Below are 15,418 nucleotides of genomic sequence, written 5' to 3'. Positions count from 1 at the left end.
CTAGATTATTAATTATTTTTTTTACACTTTTTCTCATAATTCAACAACACAATCATTACAAACCAATTGAAATCAAAATTCAATTCTACTTAACTCTAAAACCAAACACGCCATTAAAATCTTGTATTAAACCGCATGAAGCGCGGGCACAACGTCCAATATTTCATAAAACCGAACCGAAAAGCGAATTTTTTTCGTAAGGGCTAGTATAGATCGGCCCATTAAGCAGCCCAAGCGCAGCCCAGCCCATCCCGGACTTTCAACCCCACCGCCCCCACTTTCACCTGGAACCTAACGAATTTTCTGTTCCTCCCTCGACTTCCAGTTCCACTGTAGATAGAGGCAAATCTTGCTCAGCTCCACCGTCACTTTGGCGCCATTGAAGACCCATCTCTTCTCTGTAAGTAAGAACTCTATGAAACTCATTCCTCTTTCAGCTACAGCCCTCTGTCAGCGTTACGCAGACTACCCTCTGCCTCAGCTGCATATATCCTCTCCTGCTCTGTTGTTCACTGGTATTACGATTTGAATGCTGTGATGATACAATTACGTGGAGACTATGGAAATTTGTGGTTTCTTTTCTGCTGGGCCGCGAATTTAAGTCGTCGTCAGCGATATTTATCTGCTCTCTTGTCAATGCTTGTGCGATTTTCCCGAGTAAATTTTTTTTTCGTGTCGTATTTGCTTCGTCATCGTGTCCGGTGAGGTATAGGTTGCCCTGTTGTCCTATGTGAATCGTTGCTGGTAGTGGGTATTCAGCATGAGAAAAGAAAGTTGGTTGCTTTTGATATTAATTTGGCAGTTTGAGCGGTTTGATTTTGTTAGTTTTTAGTTACCTGTGCATAAGCTGTTTGATGAAACGCCTTAAAGATCTTTTAACAAATAATTATCGATTTTTTTTGGGGGACTAAGAATCGGAATTTGATGAATGAACGAAAAATTCGGTTTGAAATCGGTGACAGTTTGGTTTTCTGCTCAGCTGATTTGCCATTACTATGCTTGTGTTGGGCCTGTCCAAGATACAGAGTGATTTTGTTGAATATACTTGCTATTACTTGATGTAATGACTGCAATTGTGAGATGGAGGCTTTTTTGTCCTTTCCAATTTCTATCTGTATTCAAGTCAAACTTCATATGGGGGATATCTCCTTGAAAAGTTTATTCTTTTGATATTCTTCTATGCATCATCATCTGCAGGTCCACTGATCAGAGATACTGGATGATAAGTTTGGCATCGAGACGGTCACGAGATTGACTGAAGATAGAAGACTAGAAGCAGAGGTAAAATCTTATGTTGGAAAATGTAATTTCGAGTTATTAAGGCTGTTTCTTTTCTAAAAGTTTCCTTTAGAGTGCCCATGTCTAACACCCTTAACAGTTGTCATGTGGACTTCTCTGACCAGCAACAGCTTTCGCATTTTGCGCTACTGCTATATCTTTTGTCCGCACTTCCCAGCGAAGCCTACTACCTCCCTCATTAGACGTCGTGGGCTAGGTCTCATGGATGTCCCAAACAACCCTAGCAACCATGGAAAGAGCTCATCTTTCTCTGCGTTTGCTCATTCCACAAGAAGGTAAGTTGCTTATCTCCATTTAATCATTATCCACCGACTTAATATCTTATCGTTTTCTGTGGCTTGCAGACCGCACATCAGAGATTTAGCATGAAACTTTATTTTTCCATCTCTCTGTGCGCAGTGGTGGTAGAGGAAGAGGTGGAGATTTGAAAAGTGACCGTGAAAGATCAAGAGGCCATGGTGGTGCTTCTGGCAAAGATAGGATCGATGCTCTTGGGAGACTCTTGTAAGCATGACTTACTGGATATTATTATGACTTCCCCTCTAACTGCAAAAGGATACTTCAAGAGGATAAGGTTTTTGGAGATTTTTATCCAATTCTTGCCATCGATTGAAATGACTAAAATATTTCTTATGCTCCTTAAAGATGTTGCTATTTTGTGGTTCTTATACATGGGGGAATTATGGATGTAAAACTAGATCTGATTTTTAACATGGACAATCTGATGCTTTAGCTACTTGATCTGATTTCATAAAATAAAATGACTTGCTGATAAAGTTTCATATCTTTGTTAGATGCTTAAGATACAAAAAATCATGCCTTTTTTTTTTTATTTCATTAATGTATTAGAGGCTTCATGCTGATTCGAAATGTTACCAGGACACGCATTTTGCGCCATATGGCCACTGAGCTGAACTTGAATATGAGGAGTGATGGGTATGTCAAAGTTCAAGAATTACTCCAGCTGAACATTAAAACATTCGCCAATGTTCCATTGAGGGCACACACTGTTGATGAGATTAAGGAGGTTAGTTCTTCTATCAATTTTTTTTTTTTGTCTTTTCCTGTAAATATAAACCTTTTTCACATAAGTATCGACACGGAGTTAAACCCCCAACTTAGCAGATTCTCTTGATAGCCTAATTGTACTGCATATGTGTATTTTCTTTATGCTCTTTAGACTTTCCATTAGTTACTTATGTTCATTAACCATCTAATATTGCTATAAATGTTTCTTGAGAAATTCCCTTTCCAAAGATCAACTTTTAAAACTTTAGTTCTACACTTTTTCAACTCTATATATTTTTTTATGCCTGTGTGAAAGTCTTCAATTGTTACTGACGTATCTTATAGGCTGTTAGGAGGGATAATAAACAGCGGTTCAGTCTTCTTGAGGAAGCTGGAGAGCTTCTGATACGTGCAAATCAAGGACATACAGTTAAGGTAATGAGATGTTATTTCTATGGGTTCGAGTCTTTTGCCTCATCATTCATTAGAAAATTAAAGCCACTCAGCGAGGAATGATATAATCTGATACGTTTTAAGATTGTGGCCAACCTTCTGCTGCATCTTACACTCTTTCACTGAGCGTAATTGAGAGTTTATTATCATTTTAGCTGCACATGCCAAGCTATCAAGCTATCTTGTTCTTGCCAATACAATGTTGCTAGGAATTTTTTGAGAAAAAGTAAGCTATATATGGTTTTGCATGTTGTGGTGGGGTTTTCATGGTTAAAAATTGAGAAAACTCCTTGAAGTAGATGAAAAGCATTGGACTTTAAATTGGGTGGAAATAAAATTCCAATAGAAGGATCATGGAGGTTATCTTGCTACATGATGTAATTTGGCTTCAGAAGACCTAAATAGCACCAGGTATTGTGTACTAGGATTTTTTGATTTGACTGGGACGCAAATCTCAAAGATCTGATATGTTTGGCAGGCAGTTGAAACAGAAAACTTACTTAAGCCAATCCTCTCAGCTGAAGAAGTTCCAGGTAAAAATACTAAATAGAGGAGTTTCAGCATCAAAATATGTGAACCTCTTCGGAAAGTTCAGTTTAAAATTCTTTCAAATCACTGATGGAGATTATTATTATTATTCATATGTTTCTCTTGTTGCCTTTCTTTTATCTGCAGTGTGTGTCCATGGAACTTATAAGAAGAACCTAAAATTGATACTGGAGACTGGTTTAAACCGCATGCAGAGATTGCACGTGCACTTCTCGAGAGGCTTGCCCACAGATGGGGAAGTAATAAGTGGTCAGATTTCGATCTATTTGTTTAAACAGTAATATTCTTTCCTCAAGCTGACGTTCCTTTTAGAAGGGCAGAATCAAAGTACAGTGTCGAACAAGTGGGCGTAACTGTTATTTAGTTTAACATGAAAAAAGAGAAAAGAGGAAAAATTTTACTACTGGGGCCATTAACTTGCCTCGCTATCGTTGGATTCTTTTGTAAATTTTTTTTTTTTGAAGAGAGCTGAAAATCTTTCAAGGGAGTGTGGAAAACTGTAGAACGTCATCCATTTTAATATAACCCAATGGGCATGCATTTGTGATAAGCGAATGAGATTTTGTGTGTATGTGAACATCGCAGGCATGAGACGGGATGTCAACGTCCTGATCTTCCTTGGCGTGAGAAAAGCACTTGAAGGTAAAGGTTATTGCACAGTTATGTTTTTTTTTCTTTCCTCTGCTTTCTATAATATGGAAATCTTTATGGGTAATTTAGCGCCTTCTCGAATAAAATTTCAGATGGAATGAAACTTTACGTCTCAGACAATCAGGTCATATTGACAGAAGGTTTCGAAGGAGTAGTGCCGGTGAAGTACTTCGAGAAGATACTGTCTTGGCCCGATAAACAAGTTATTCCTTTCTGAAATTTTGATATTTAACTGTCAACTGTGACGCTTTGCGCTTCTTTCCCACTGACTTAAAAGTGGGGAAGGATTCCGCAAAGAGGATGGCATCTCATCGCCACGCTTGAAGATGTGGAGCTTTGTACAGAAAGAGAGATTGTGGAGATGCCGGTCCGTCTCTTGAAATGTTTCTAATGGACCCATCAAATGCCCGAGGATACGTAATATATAGATTTTGTACTGCTTTTATCTTTCAAATAGAGTAGAACATGCTACGCAGAGATGCCTGCTTCCAGCATCTTTTGGTAGATGCCACTATGAAAGGTTTCTCTTTCTGTAATTGGTGGGTTAAGCTGAAAAGAAATCATTCTTTAACCGATCGAAACTCCCGTCTGCAATGAGCATGCATTCTTCTCCTCAAAATTTGATGTCAGTGCAAGAGTAGGTGTGGGCACGGGACGAAATGGTTTGGTTTTAGGTGCCAACCGTACCGGGCCCGAAAAGCCGATCCCGTAATCATATTACAATTATAAACCCATCCTTGAAAATAACCATTTTTTTCGGTTTGGTTAAAGTCTAAATTTATAAAGTCTCATGGTTCTACGAGAGTGCAATCAACAGTAAATAAAGTGAAAGAAATAAAAACAAGCACGTTTGTATACTAATCAAATTTTTATGAAGTTCTGGTTACACAAAAATATCAAAGTTTCCAGCGATACTCACGACACCTCTCAATCTTCTACATAATGTCTAGATGATTTTTGAGATTTCGTTTCCAAATTTTTCTCTTAAAGAAAAAAAGAAAGTGAAAATATTTAAACTCAAATCTATAAATAAATATAACAAAATAAATAATTTTATATTTTTATATATATTAGGGAAGGGACGGTTAATCACGGTTTTTGAAATTAGAAACCATAATCGTCCCTAAGCCAAATGAATTGAGAATTCTGGAATCGAATTTTTTTCAAAAACAAATAATTTGGTTATTTTCGGTCCGAAACGGGACGGTTCGATTATCGGTTATTTTTTGCACACGGCTTAGCAAGAGGTATTGGCTGTGCTTGGAGAAAGGATAAAGAAATTACAAGGTGCTGCATTTTTTAAGCTTCTAGCGGAGAGTATGGACTCACACTTCTACTCAACCGGGAAACACAAACGATCTGTACACACAACAGACAAAGCTCTACAGTTAAACGTAGTAATTGATGATATTGCTCTATTCTACATAGTATGACACTTTATCCCAGACAAAAGGAGTCACAGCTATTATTTCACATTGCAGGAGTTCAAAAAGGGCAAATCCAAGCAAGAACAAAACTACAGATATCTGTTCACTCAATCTTCAGTGAGTACTCTCCCCCTATTTGTCACTCATGTAATAGAGGTTTTTCAATTATCTCACTAGATCAGTCATTTTTCCTTTACTGAAGTTTAGGCAATAGGAATCACATTTTGCAATATATTGGCACTACCAAACAATTTCTCAGTTACTTGATTCGGTTCTATTCTCATTTCTCACAACTTCCAACAAATATAGTGAATAAACAAATATTGTCGGTCACCTGGTTGTATTTTAAAATATGTAGTCACACAAGCTAATCTAGGTCTGGGATAGATCCGCACTTTAAAATGTAAAATTGTTCACTCGTGAATTTCAAGATTGAAACTCAAAACCCTTATTTAAAGGAAAGAGATGCCAAACCATATGAATTACTTCATATTATAATCTTTTGCGGATCATATTCAGCTTGGGTGCAAACTCGACTTTGGTGCGCCCCTAGCATCATACTGGCTAGTGAAAAATGATAATATGCAAAGCGGTTCGAATCTTTTGAATGAAAAATATCATTGATTGGAAGAGTTCTATTCTTCAGTGAATCGATCCGACTCGAACTGGATTAGTCAGGACCTATTTGGTTTCCAGATATCGTGATACATTTAAAAAAAAGAAAAGAAAAAAGAAAAGAGAAACAATATACAATCTGGAAAAGAAAAAAAGAAAATACAAAAGAGGATGTCTGTCCGGCCCATCTATGGCTTCTCACTGAGCCCATGCCCATGCCTATGCCTGGGTGCCTCCTTCCCACTCTACAGTCTGCCTGCAATGCTTCCACGCGCAGAGCACTCTCCCGTGGAGATCTATACTCTCACTGCTTACTCGCTCATTGCTCTGTTCTCTTTCTCTGTGTGTTATGCACTTTCAAGTTCCGAGCTTGATCTCTTCAGGATTGGAATTCCTGGCTTCTTGCTCCGGCTTAAATTCGCTGCTTTGGTGCCCGAAATCATTCGCTCCCAAATTTTGTCTTCTGGAGCACCACAGTTGGTTGGATCGTGTCGATCGACTAGCAGATGCTTGAGTTTGAGGGTGCCATTACCGGGAAAAGAGGACCTTGAACGGTACGATGTCTCTGCCTCTCTGAAGTTCCTTAGGTTGTTCTGCTGCCAGTGCCTCCGCTGTTGTTCATTCGGAAATGGGTCATCGAGTTTTCAGGTCTCCAGCGAGGTGAACGTAACACTGGAAGGGGTGCAGATAAAAGGGTTCTTTAGGCATGAGAGTGTTCTGCAGTGGATGGCGTCGTTTCCTCATCTGCCTCCCTCTTCTGTTCATCGTTCCCCATCTATTTTCTGGTGATGAATCCTTTCTCTGTTTCTGTTTCTCGATTTACTTTGAACTTCGTGTGGGCAAATGCAGCGTTAACGATGAACATGTTCTGTTGTTTCAGTGAAGCAATTCCAGCAAGAACCAACCAAGCGAGGCCTGCCCAAGAAGTCTGGGAACAAGTTTGATCATCTGGTTCTTGGACCTGCTGCTGGTCAAGGCTTGTCTAACCGTTTACAGTGTGAAGGTCCTTGCTCTTACTTCCTTTACTGATGATGCATCAGTTTGTTATATTCCACAAGCTCTTCAATATAATAGATTGGCAATGGAAGGCACTGATGTTCTTTTGATTGAAAAGAGTGAAAGTGGGAAGGGAAGGGAAGGAGAAGGAGAATATGCAGTTGAGCCAAATTGATTTTCTCCTTGCTGCATGATTTGCAGGCACCAAAGCTCTCAACAAGACTCAGTTTTCAACCAACCACAGAGTCAATGCCGTGGAACTCGTATCTGTTGTTACTGTTTTTTCTGTCTATAACTCCTCCCCTGATGCATCGAGGGTCACTGTTGGGAATACATCATATAGTAAGGTGGAGAGGGCAATGGCCATCTTAAATGTCTTCGTCAACTTTATTCAGGTAAATTTTAATCTGATATACAAATATTTGTGGAAGGATATTGTTCGAGACATTTCTTCAGATCTGCCTCCTTCCGGATGAAGTAAGTTGACAGCGGACAATAAATGAATTTTCTGGTCTTCCCATTGCAAGTTTTCTTAAAACAGGGAATCTTCTTTTCTTTACTTTTCTGTTTCTCTATTTTTTTTTTTTTTGGTGAACTCTTTTTTCTCCCTTAACATGAAGCAACTTATGAGGGCATTCTAACAGTAGATGGTCAGCAGGCTCAATATTCGTGTATTGGTTTTTCTTACAGTGCCATGTTTTAATAACATTCGTGTTATTGGTTTTGTACAGTGCCTTGTTTTAATGTTATTCTTGTTTTATTTAGAGGTTTGGAATCCATGAGTTGTGACTTTTTGACTGATTTCATGAACCCCTCTTGGATAATGACTTTACATCGGTAGAATTGCAGTAGTTAAATAATTTGATGCGACTTCGGTACTTGTCCAATATGGTTTTTCCCATTACTGCCTTGCTAAACTTCAGAAGGTTTATTTAAGTTTGATTTATCTCCATTTTGCAGGAGACAATGCCTCAGAGCGATGTTATTATTCTTACTGATCCTGCTTCCGACCTTTATGTAAATAGGAGAGGGGTTTCTGTGTATCCAATTCAAGGTGAATATTCACGAGAGAAGTTGATGCTTCAAAGAATCAGGTCCTACATTGTAAGAGCATTATGCATCAAAACTATATGGAGACATCGTATATATCTTTTTTTATGAGAAACATATTAGCCTTTAGAGTTGCAATATAAATTTTCTACTAGTTCCAGATGATCACGAGAAAATTCTCGTAGATGTTTTTGTACAAAAGGGTTTTTCCATCAGAGATTCTTACATCAAAATCTCTTCACAACTTGCAGCTAATTTCTTGAAGTGTATCTGATTTGACTATTTCTTCTCTTCTTCAGGCTTTTCTAGAGAAAAAGCTCAAGGAACATAATCAGAAGGATGTGCATCATTACATCTTCACTGACTCAGACATAGCAGTTGTGGATGATCTGGGGCAGATATTTCACGACTATCCTGACTTTCATCTGGCCCTGACCTTTCGGAATAACAAGCAACAACCCCTTAATTCAGGGTGTATTGCAGTCCGGGGTACACGTGATGGAATCACAAGGTATTTGTATATCAATGATTCATATGCTTGTTCGCCCTTTGCATTTTAATCATAGCTGAATAGCTGAAATAGTAGAGCTTCACTTTAGCTGCAAATTAACTTAGATGACTGAAGATCTAAGCTGTATCTGCTATTTTATTAATTTTTGGACAAATAGATCCCCTTCTAGGGCTTAAGAATGTGGCCAAAACAAGCTGCAAATTGAGTAGTTTTCTGGACAGAACTGGAACAGATATTGACCAATCAAATATTGGTATATGGGTTTAGTAAGAGTTACAATTGGTGCAAGCGGTTTGTGTAAAAAGAAAGAGTTAACAATAATCACAAAATATTAACTTCATAAATTTTTCATGGAGCAGAGACAGGTATACATCAAGCCATGGTAGTTCTTTAGGAAAACCATGCACCAGCTAGTTATGGGATCATTTGCAAATCTTATTTCCTTTAAAAACCAGCTGGGGGTTTGGTTCAGTATTCTAATGATCCATCTGACTCGCTTCTCCTGTCAAGTTTTCCAAGCTAGAGTTTTCTACTTTTATTGTTAAGCTATTGCAGTTTTGGCCCTTAGGACTGAGAAGAAGCCTAGGACATACGACATCTAGACACTGCTGGTGCTTCTTTGAAAATTCTTTTATTTCTATGATCAACCTCCTCTTCATACTCTTTCTTATCGTTGAAAATTGTGTTACATGAGCAAGGTTCCTTTCTAATTTCACTATGTTTATCTCTCAGAGATGATTAACAAATGAGATTATGGCCTGAAACTAAATGTAGGGCAACAGCATTCTTACGGAAAGTGTTGGAAGCTTACACTTCCAAGTACATGAGTGCTTCTCGAATGCTTGGAGATCAGTTGGCTCTTGCATGGGTCGTGGCTTCTGAGCCTTCTTTTGATGTAAAGAGATATACCAGATCGGAACCTTTTATGCAAGACATTGGCAGTGGTTCTGTTCTCTTTTTGCCGTGTGCAATCTACAACTGGACCCCACCTGAGGGGGCGGGTCAGTTCCATGGCATGCCCTTGGATGTCAAGGTATTGATATCTGAACTATATATGCTTGTTACCCTTTTAATTGCTATATGACCATTTTCAAAATGACACTGGACATCAAATTGGCCACTTGACGGGTTCAACCAGATTTGTAAAACCAAAACCAAATAGTGGAGGATTATTTCGGAATATCTCGTTTGGTCTGTAAAACCAATTTTAATTAACTCTATTCCACTTATCTTCAATTCAACAACACAATTATTATTTTTTCTTTTTTTAACCATTCAATTTAATTTTTAATACGAAATTCTCTGACCTATTCATTACTTTTTTCTACAATTCAACAACACAATCATTACTTTTTCTTAACTATTCATTACTTTTTTCACAATTCAACAACGCAAGCATTACTTTCTCTCAATTATTCATTACTTTTTCACATTTTTTCTCATAATTCAACAACACGATCATTACAAACCAATTAAAATAAAAATCCAACTCTACTCTATGGTGAAAAGGACCAGTACAAAGTATGAACCTCACAGTTAAAGATAGAATCCACCTGACCAACCCATTCTAAGCAAGGGCTGACATTACAATGCATTCAATTGATGATCTGGTGTTCCAGTAAGCAGATTGTGCTAGGATATTCATTCCTGGTCAAGATGGATGGTTGGAAAAGGCTTTGAAAGTTGATGTAGTCAGAACACCTCGGAATTTTTTTTTTCTTTTTCCTAATGCAATTTTACAGGATTACGTGGCTAACTTTTCTTATCATACTCGCCTGTTTCAATTGCTACAGGTTGTGCACTTCAAAGGATCAAGAAAACGCTTGATGCTCGAATCCTGGAACTTCTATACCTCAACCGCTGATATTTCTGATATGTTGTGCCTCGTATTGAGCAGTGGAAGAACAAAGTATGATTTCTGATCTGCATGGGCTTTAGTTGTTTATGCACTGAAATTCCATTTTTCTTTAAGGGGAACAGCCATTGAGGGAAATGTTTTAGCAAAAAAGAGCTCGGTCGATTTAGCTTCATTTACACAGCTGAGTGAACATTACGTGTTTGGTCAATTATCTCTAACCCATTGTTTTTGTCATGTGAAAATACTAAAATAATTGTTCTTTTCTTCTTTTGTTTCTTTAAGATATGTCAAATCGATAGAGTACTCCATGTCGTATGGGCATGTCTCATGAATCCGCACCCGAAGAGGGATGACATTTAGCCAGTTATTTGGAATTCCACCTTGATACATATAATGTGCTGTTAAGAATCATGAACAGTTGTAATCTTGTTTTAATCACTCTTCTTGCCTTGAAGAATGAAACCTGCCAAAAGTGTTGTTACTTAGTCACAATTAATCTGCTGCTGCTGCCATTCTAGCTGTAGGTATCAATTTCACCTTGGGTCGCAATCAAGCCTAGTCAGACCTCAGTACTATGTTACTCGAGATCGACTTGACCATATAAATTTGGGCTCGAAACTTCATCGAGTCTTAATATTTAAGCTCGAGCTTGGCTCGTTTACACCTTATTTCATGCCAAGAGTATCAGTAGAAGGATCAGGACATGATAATCGCAAAGCCAAGAGAATCCTTTTAAGCATGCAGTCAAACGTTGGAAGCTCTTTACAATTTCAAGCCCTAAAACATCCAAGAGAATTTCTGCAACTTGAAAATCAAAAGCAACTATAGAATCTAATGATAGATAGTTTTCTTGTTTGTTGAAATTACATTGTGATCAATCTGCCGCTGATTACTATTTAACTCTTCCACATTGCTGAGACTGCACCAAACAAATCCTTCAGGTTCGGAAACCGCTTGGAAAACATTGCCCGAGTCGCCGCAACACTTATGCTTAAAGTGCTTCCTTGAGGCGTAAGCCATCGTGTTAATACTCACCAACAATCACAAGTACCACAAATGGATAAGATTCTCAAGCGAACTGATGAACAAAGCCTCGGCTCGAATTACCAGGATAGTATCAGCTGCCGCTCTTCTTCCCGCTGGCATAGAATCTCAGGTACCACGACACAAACTTCTTCAGCCCCGTCTGCAGATCGGTCGTGGGCATGTACCCGAGCTCTTTATGGGCCAGGCTAATGTTCGCGTGCGTGAACTGGACATCGCCGTTCCGAGGAAGCGTCATTATCTTTCTGTTCGCCTTGACTTTCAATAGCCTCTCCAATATGCTGACCAGATCACCCACTGGCACGGGGGAGGTGTTCCCGAGATTGTAGACCCGCAATTGTGCAGGTCCCTTCTTCTTACCGCCGCTTCCCGTGCTCTTCTCTGATGTGTCCAGAGACGCTAAACATCCCCTCACGATGTCATCGATGAAAGTAAAGTCCCTTGCAACTGTGCCATGATTTGCTCCCTCGAAGATCGGAATCGCCTTGCCCTTGAGGATGTCCCTTGTGAAGAAGAAGTAGGCCATGTCGGGCCTACCCCAGGGCCCGTAGACGGTGAAGAACCGCAGCCCCGTGAGTGAGAGCCCGTAGATGTGGTTGTAAGTGTGGGCGATCTCCTCCCCAGCCTTCTTGGTGGCTGCATACAAGCTGGCTGGTTGATCGGTTCGGTCCTTTTCGGAGAAGGGCACTTTCGAGTTGAGTCCGTAGACAGAGCTAGAGGATGCCCACACAATAGAAGGTTGTGGGTTTACTGACTTGCAGACCTCAAGGAGGCTAACGAAACCGGCAATATTACTGTGGACGTAAGAGCTCGGGTTCTCCATAGCGTACCGAACGCCAGCTTGGGCCGCTAAATGCATCACGTGGGTGAAAGGCACCAGCTCGAAGAGCTTCCTCAAGAGGGCCTCATCGTTGATGTCTCCCTCCACGATGAAGACCCCGGCCTTCTCGAGGAGGGCCTGACGGGCTCGCTTGAGGGACGGGTCGTAGTAATTGTTGAAGTTGTCAAGGCCCACGACCCCATCTCCCCGGCGCTTGAGGGCGGAGGACGCGTGAATCCCGACGAACCCGGCAGCCCCTGTCACGAGCACAGTCATCCCGTTACGGGACCCGACCTTGGCCGAGGAGCGGACCTGCTTCTCCCAGGAGGATCCGCCCCACTTGTAGCTGCTGCTGAAGTAGTGGCCTGTGGGGTTGAACCCGGGCTGGCGGAGGGACTGGGACCGCATGAAGACGAGGAGGATCAGGCCAAGGGCGAGGAGGGACCAGAGCACGATCTTCCCGATGGAGGAGCGGGACCGGAGCCGGTGAGCGTAGGAGGACTTCTCCATCTTGAACTTGCCTGGAGTTGGCGGGGATTCATTGAAATGGGAGGACTTGGGCATTATGTTCCGATATAACACGATCCCGGATATATCGAAAAATATGGCTATTAAGCTGGATGTTTCTATGTTTCTTTTCCTACTAGTCAATTTTTCGAGCTACCGTAGCAAGAATCAGATCTTCCGACTCCATCTACAGGCAATGCCAGGTTGTTTTATGAGAGCAGAGGAAGGAAGATGAAAGGAGAGGAGAATCGTTTCGTTTCTCTCCAGCAGTTGAAATAGATCAAGGACGAGAGTCAAAACTCAAAAGCATAAGAAATGAAATGAGTTGGAAATTGTCTGAAAATAGAAGGTTGACAATTTGGGTCTAATCTTCCTGCCAACGTCAGGAATAGCAAAAGAACAATTATGTTATCTACCTTTTCACCGATGGGACATGAGTTCCTTGAATTTTGGTGTCTCCTCTTCCGCTCATTGTCCCGTTAATTTAGGAATGGATGATATACGAGGGTCAGGAGTTATTTAATGGACATCTTGTGGGGTGGATGAGAAGTTCTGGTGTTCCTCAATTTTTGAAACGTTCGAATGGTACATATAGACTTATCGGTATCGAGTCTATAGTGAGGACTCGGTCAATCGCAAATTCTTTCCATCACTAGTATGAATTGCTATTAACAACCAAGTTCAACCCCTCTCTCTCTCTAGTATGATAGATAATTAACGTTACCGTTAGATATCTTTGTAGTTTTACAGGGTATGGTTAGTTATTTGGATATGATTGGACTCTGAAGGTTTTAAGGAAGTTATAGGATTTTATGACACTCAATTTCATTGAACGACTCAATAGATATCGCTATTTGCAATTTTGTCCTTATGATAAAATTAGAATTTCGATCGCAGTTGTTTGTGTCATTTTTTTTTTCTTTACTTATCTGTTGTTTCCGAACTGTAAAATTTTGAATTAGCTTTATAGACACCAGAAACACCTTAATTGGAAATCTGACCAAAAAGAAAGTTTTCCAAAGTTACTAGCGTCAGATGGGAGAGATGAGAGAGTGGATGGTCGATATGTAAATGCGATATGAATTTTTCATCCTAAATTTGAAATAAAAACTAAATTAAATAGCAAACAAATATGACAATGGTATCCCCTCTTCTGTATATAATGTAATATAATATGACATTCAATCGTCTATTCCTTTTCTATAATGTCAAGTGTTACAGTCACGAGATGTAGTGTAATTACTGGTAAAAAATAAATATATAGATACGCAAGAAAGACATTCTACACTGGGGACCAAGCTGGGACTAGGCTCATGGACTAATGTGAAGCATGCTTTTTAAGACCAAGGAAAAGCTCAAAAAGTAAAAAAGCAATAATCTTGAGTGTTTCAAGTGAGAACTCTACGTGTACAAGGTTACACGAGGTTAACGTCATCTTTCAGAAGTGAGTCCTCAATCATTATTATTATATTTGGTAATAACTATACCTAAATTTTTTTCATAAAATAATAAATAATAATTGCAACAGGCCCTTTCACCCGATGATCTGTTCATTTTCGATTGATCCATCTATCCACTGAGGCTTCACTCAATCCATTGCTTACATTGTGCCTTTCGGCGCCAGTGTCTATGGTCGCTATTCCTAGGGAACTTTTGGAACGATGCTGAACATTCCTATCGATGGACCAGTCTTCTGTCGACTCCACTTGAGAGAACTCAAGTAAAATTGCTAAGGTAACTTGTGCCCCTAGACCCTCCAACTTTGCACATAGTGCTGCCCTTTCAAACCAAACTCCCTGCCTTTTGTGCTCACAATGCTTTCGACGTGTCGTCGCTTCCATTTACAAGCCATACCGGAACACGACATATTTCTATCATGTCTTCGCTTCCTATTCTCCCTGTCACTCTTTGCTTAAGCGATGTTAAACTTGCTGGTTTCACGTAATAATGGCGTGAGTGCGTCGGCATTAAGCTTTGATATAGTAGACTAGACCCATTTTATCTCCTTCAATTTGTGAGTACCGGATACTACGATGACTGTTTGGAAACTTTTAATAGTTTGTATTGTCATTTTACTTGCTCGCTTTTGTGATCAATTAGATCGGTATGGACTCTCTTGCCGATTTAAAGCAGATCAGTTTAAAGTGTTTATGTAGTTTTCCACTACTTTGTGGGGTCAAGGATGTTGGATGTTGCATTGCTAACGAGATATTTGCGTATTCTCATAGATGGAATTTTAAATTCCAAATGAAAAAATTATATGCATGAGAGATTTAGAGCTCCAATTGATGCTGTTCGAACTAAAAAAAGCTGAGATAGGCTTTCTTCTATTTTCTTTTGGAGAAAAGTCGAATGTTGCATGGTATATACATAATTGGGTGTTACGGTTTTTTTTTTTCTTTCTTTCTTTCTTGACTAAACAAAGCTATTCGATGATTTTGCATAATTGAGTTGGAGTTTGAAAAATGGAATCAACAAATATGGTCGGCATGTCATCATTTCATCCACTTTATTATCACATGCTTTCTATTAATTGGCAATTTTTTTCCCCGAAGTTCTTAATTAATTTAGTAACTTGCGTCTTTCTTATTTGATGAAACAATTTTTCTCCTAAACTTCATTACGTTGGC

At 39.5% G+C, this 15,418-nt stretch overlaps 3 protein-coding genes across 14 annotated transcripts; 2 read left to right on the top strand and 1 right to left on the bottom strand.

The window, feature by feature from the left end:
• The first annotated feature begins 266 nt into the window (after positions 1-266).
• Positions 267-4,541, top strand: LOC116202274 (tRNA 2'-phosphotransferase 1). 10 transcript variants are annotated; one of them, XM_031533765.1, is made up of 10 exons: positions 267-400; positions 1,198-1,281; positions 1,410-1,574; positions 1,699-1,803; positions 2,179-2,326; positions 2,653-2,742; positions 3,239-3,293; positions 3,436-3,558; positions 3,895-3,951; positions 4,053-4,541. In XM_031533765.1, exons 3-10 carry the CDS (start codon positions 1,501-1,503, stop codon positions 4,175-4,177), a joined length of 777 nt encoding a protein of 258 aa, XP_031389625.1. In that variant the 5' UTR covers positions 267-400; positions 1,198-1,281; positions 1,410-1,500; the 3' UTR covers positions 4,178-4,541. The 10 variants fall into 10 exon arrangements, with proteins under 10 accessions (XP_031389625.1, XP_031389622.1, XP_031389618.1 ...); XM_031533762.1 differs by having other exon boundaries at positions 1,404-1,574; XM_031533758.1 differs by having other exon boundaries at positions 1,379-1,574.
• A 1,698-nt stretch (positions 4,542-6,239) lies between these two features.
• On the top strand, positions 6,240-11,563 carry LOC116205102. 3 transcript variants are annotated; one of them, XM_031537581.1, is made up of 9 exons: positions 6,240-6,556; positions 6,651-6,787; positions 6,883-7,005; positions 7,200-7,393; positions 7,959-8,102; positions 8,348-8,559; positions 9,334-9,592; positions 10,353-10,468; positions 11,359-11,563. In XM_031537581.1, the coding sequence occupies exons 2-9, from the start codon at positions 6,709-6,711 to the stop codon at positions 11,423-11,425; spliced, it is 1,194 nt and encodes a 397-aa protein (XP_031393441.1). In that variant the 5' UTR covers positions 6,240-6,556; positions 6,651-6,708; the 3' UTR covers positions 11,426-11,563. The 3 variants fall into 3 exon arrangements, with proteins under 3 accessions (XP_031393441.1, XP_031393442.1, XP_031393443.1); XM_031537582.1 differs by lacking the exon at positions 11,359-11,563 and adding an exon at positions 10,700-10,909; XM_031537583.1 differs by lacking the exon at positions 11,359-11,563 and having other exon boundaries at positions 6,242-6,556; positions 10,353-10,871.
• Positions 11,125-13,122, bottom strand: LOC116205101 (UDP-glucuronate 4-epimerase 3-like). The gene has a single exon (XM_031537580.1). The coding sequence runs from the start codon at positions 12,843-12,845 to the stop codon at positions 11,535-11,537; it is 1,311 nt and encodes a 436-aa protein (XP_031393440.1). The 5' UTR covers positions 12,846-13,122; the 3' UTR covers positions 11,125-11,534.
• Positions 13,123-15,418: the final 2,296 nt, after the last annotated feature.

The sequence above is a fragment of the Punica granatum genome, chromosome 4, assembly GCF_007655135.1.
Source record: "Punica granatum isolate Tunisia-2019 chromosome 4, ASM765513v2, whole genome shotgun sequence".
NCBI classification, from domain to species: Eukaryota; Viridiplantae; Streptophyta; class Magnoliopsida; order Myrtales; family Lythraceae; genus Punica; species Punica granatum.
This window is presented reverse-complemented; position numbering and strand designations above follow the sequence as displayed.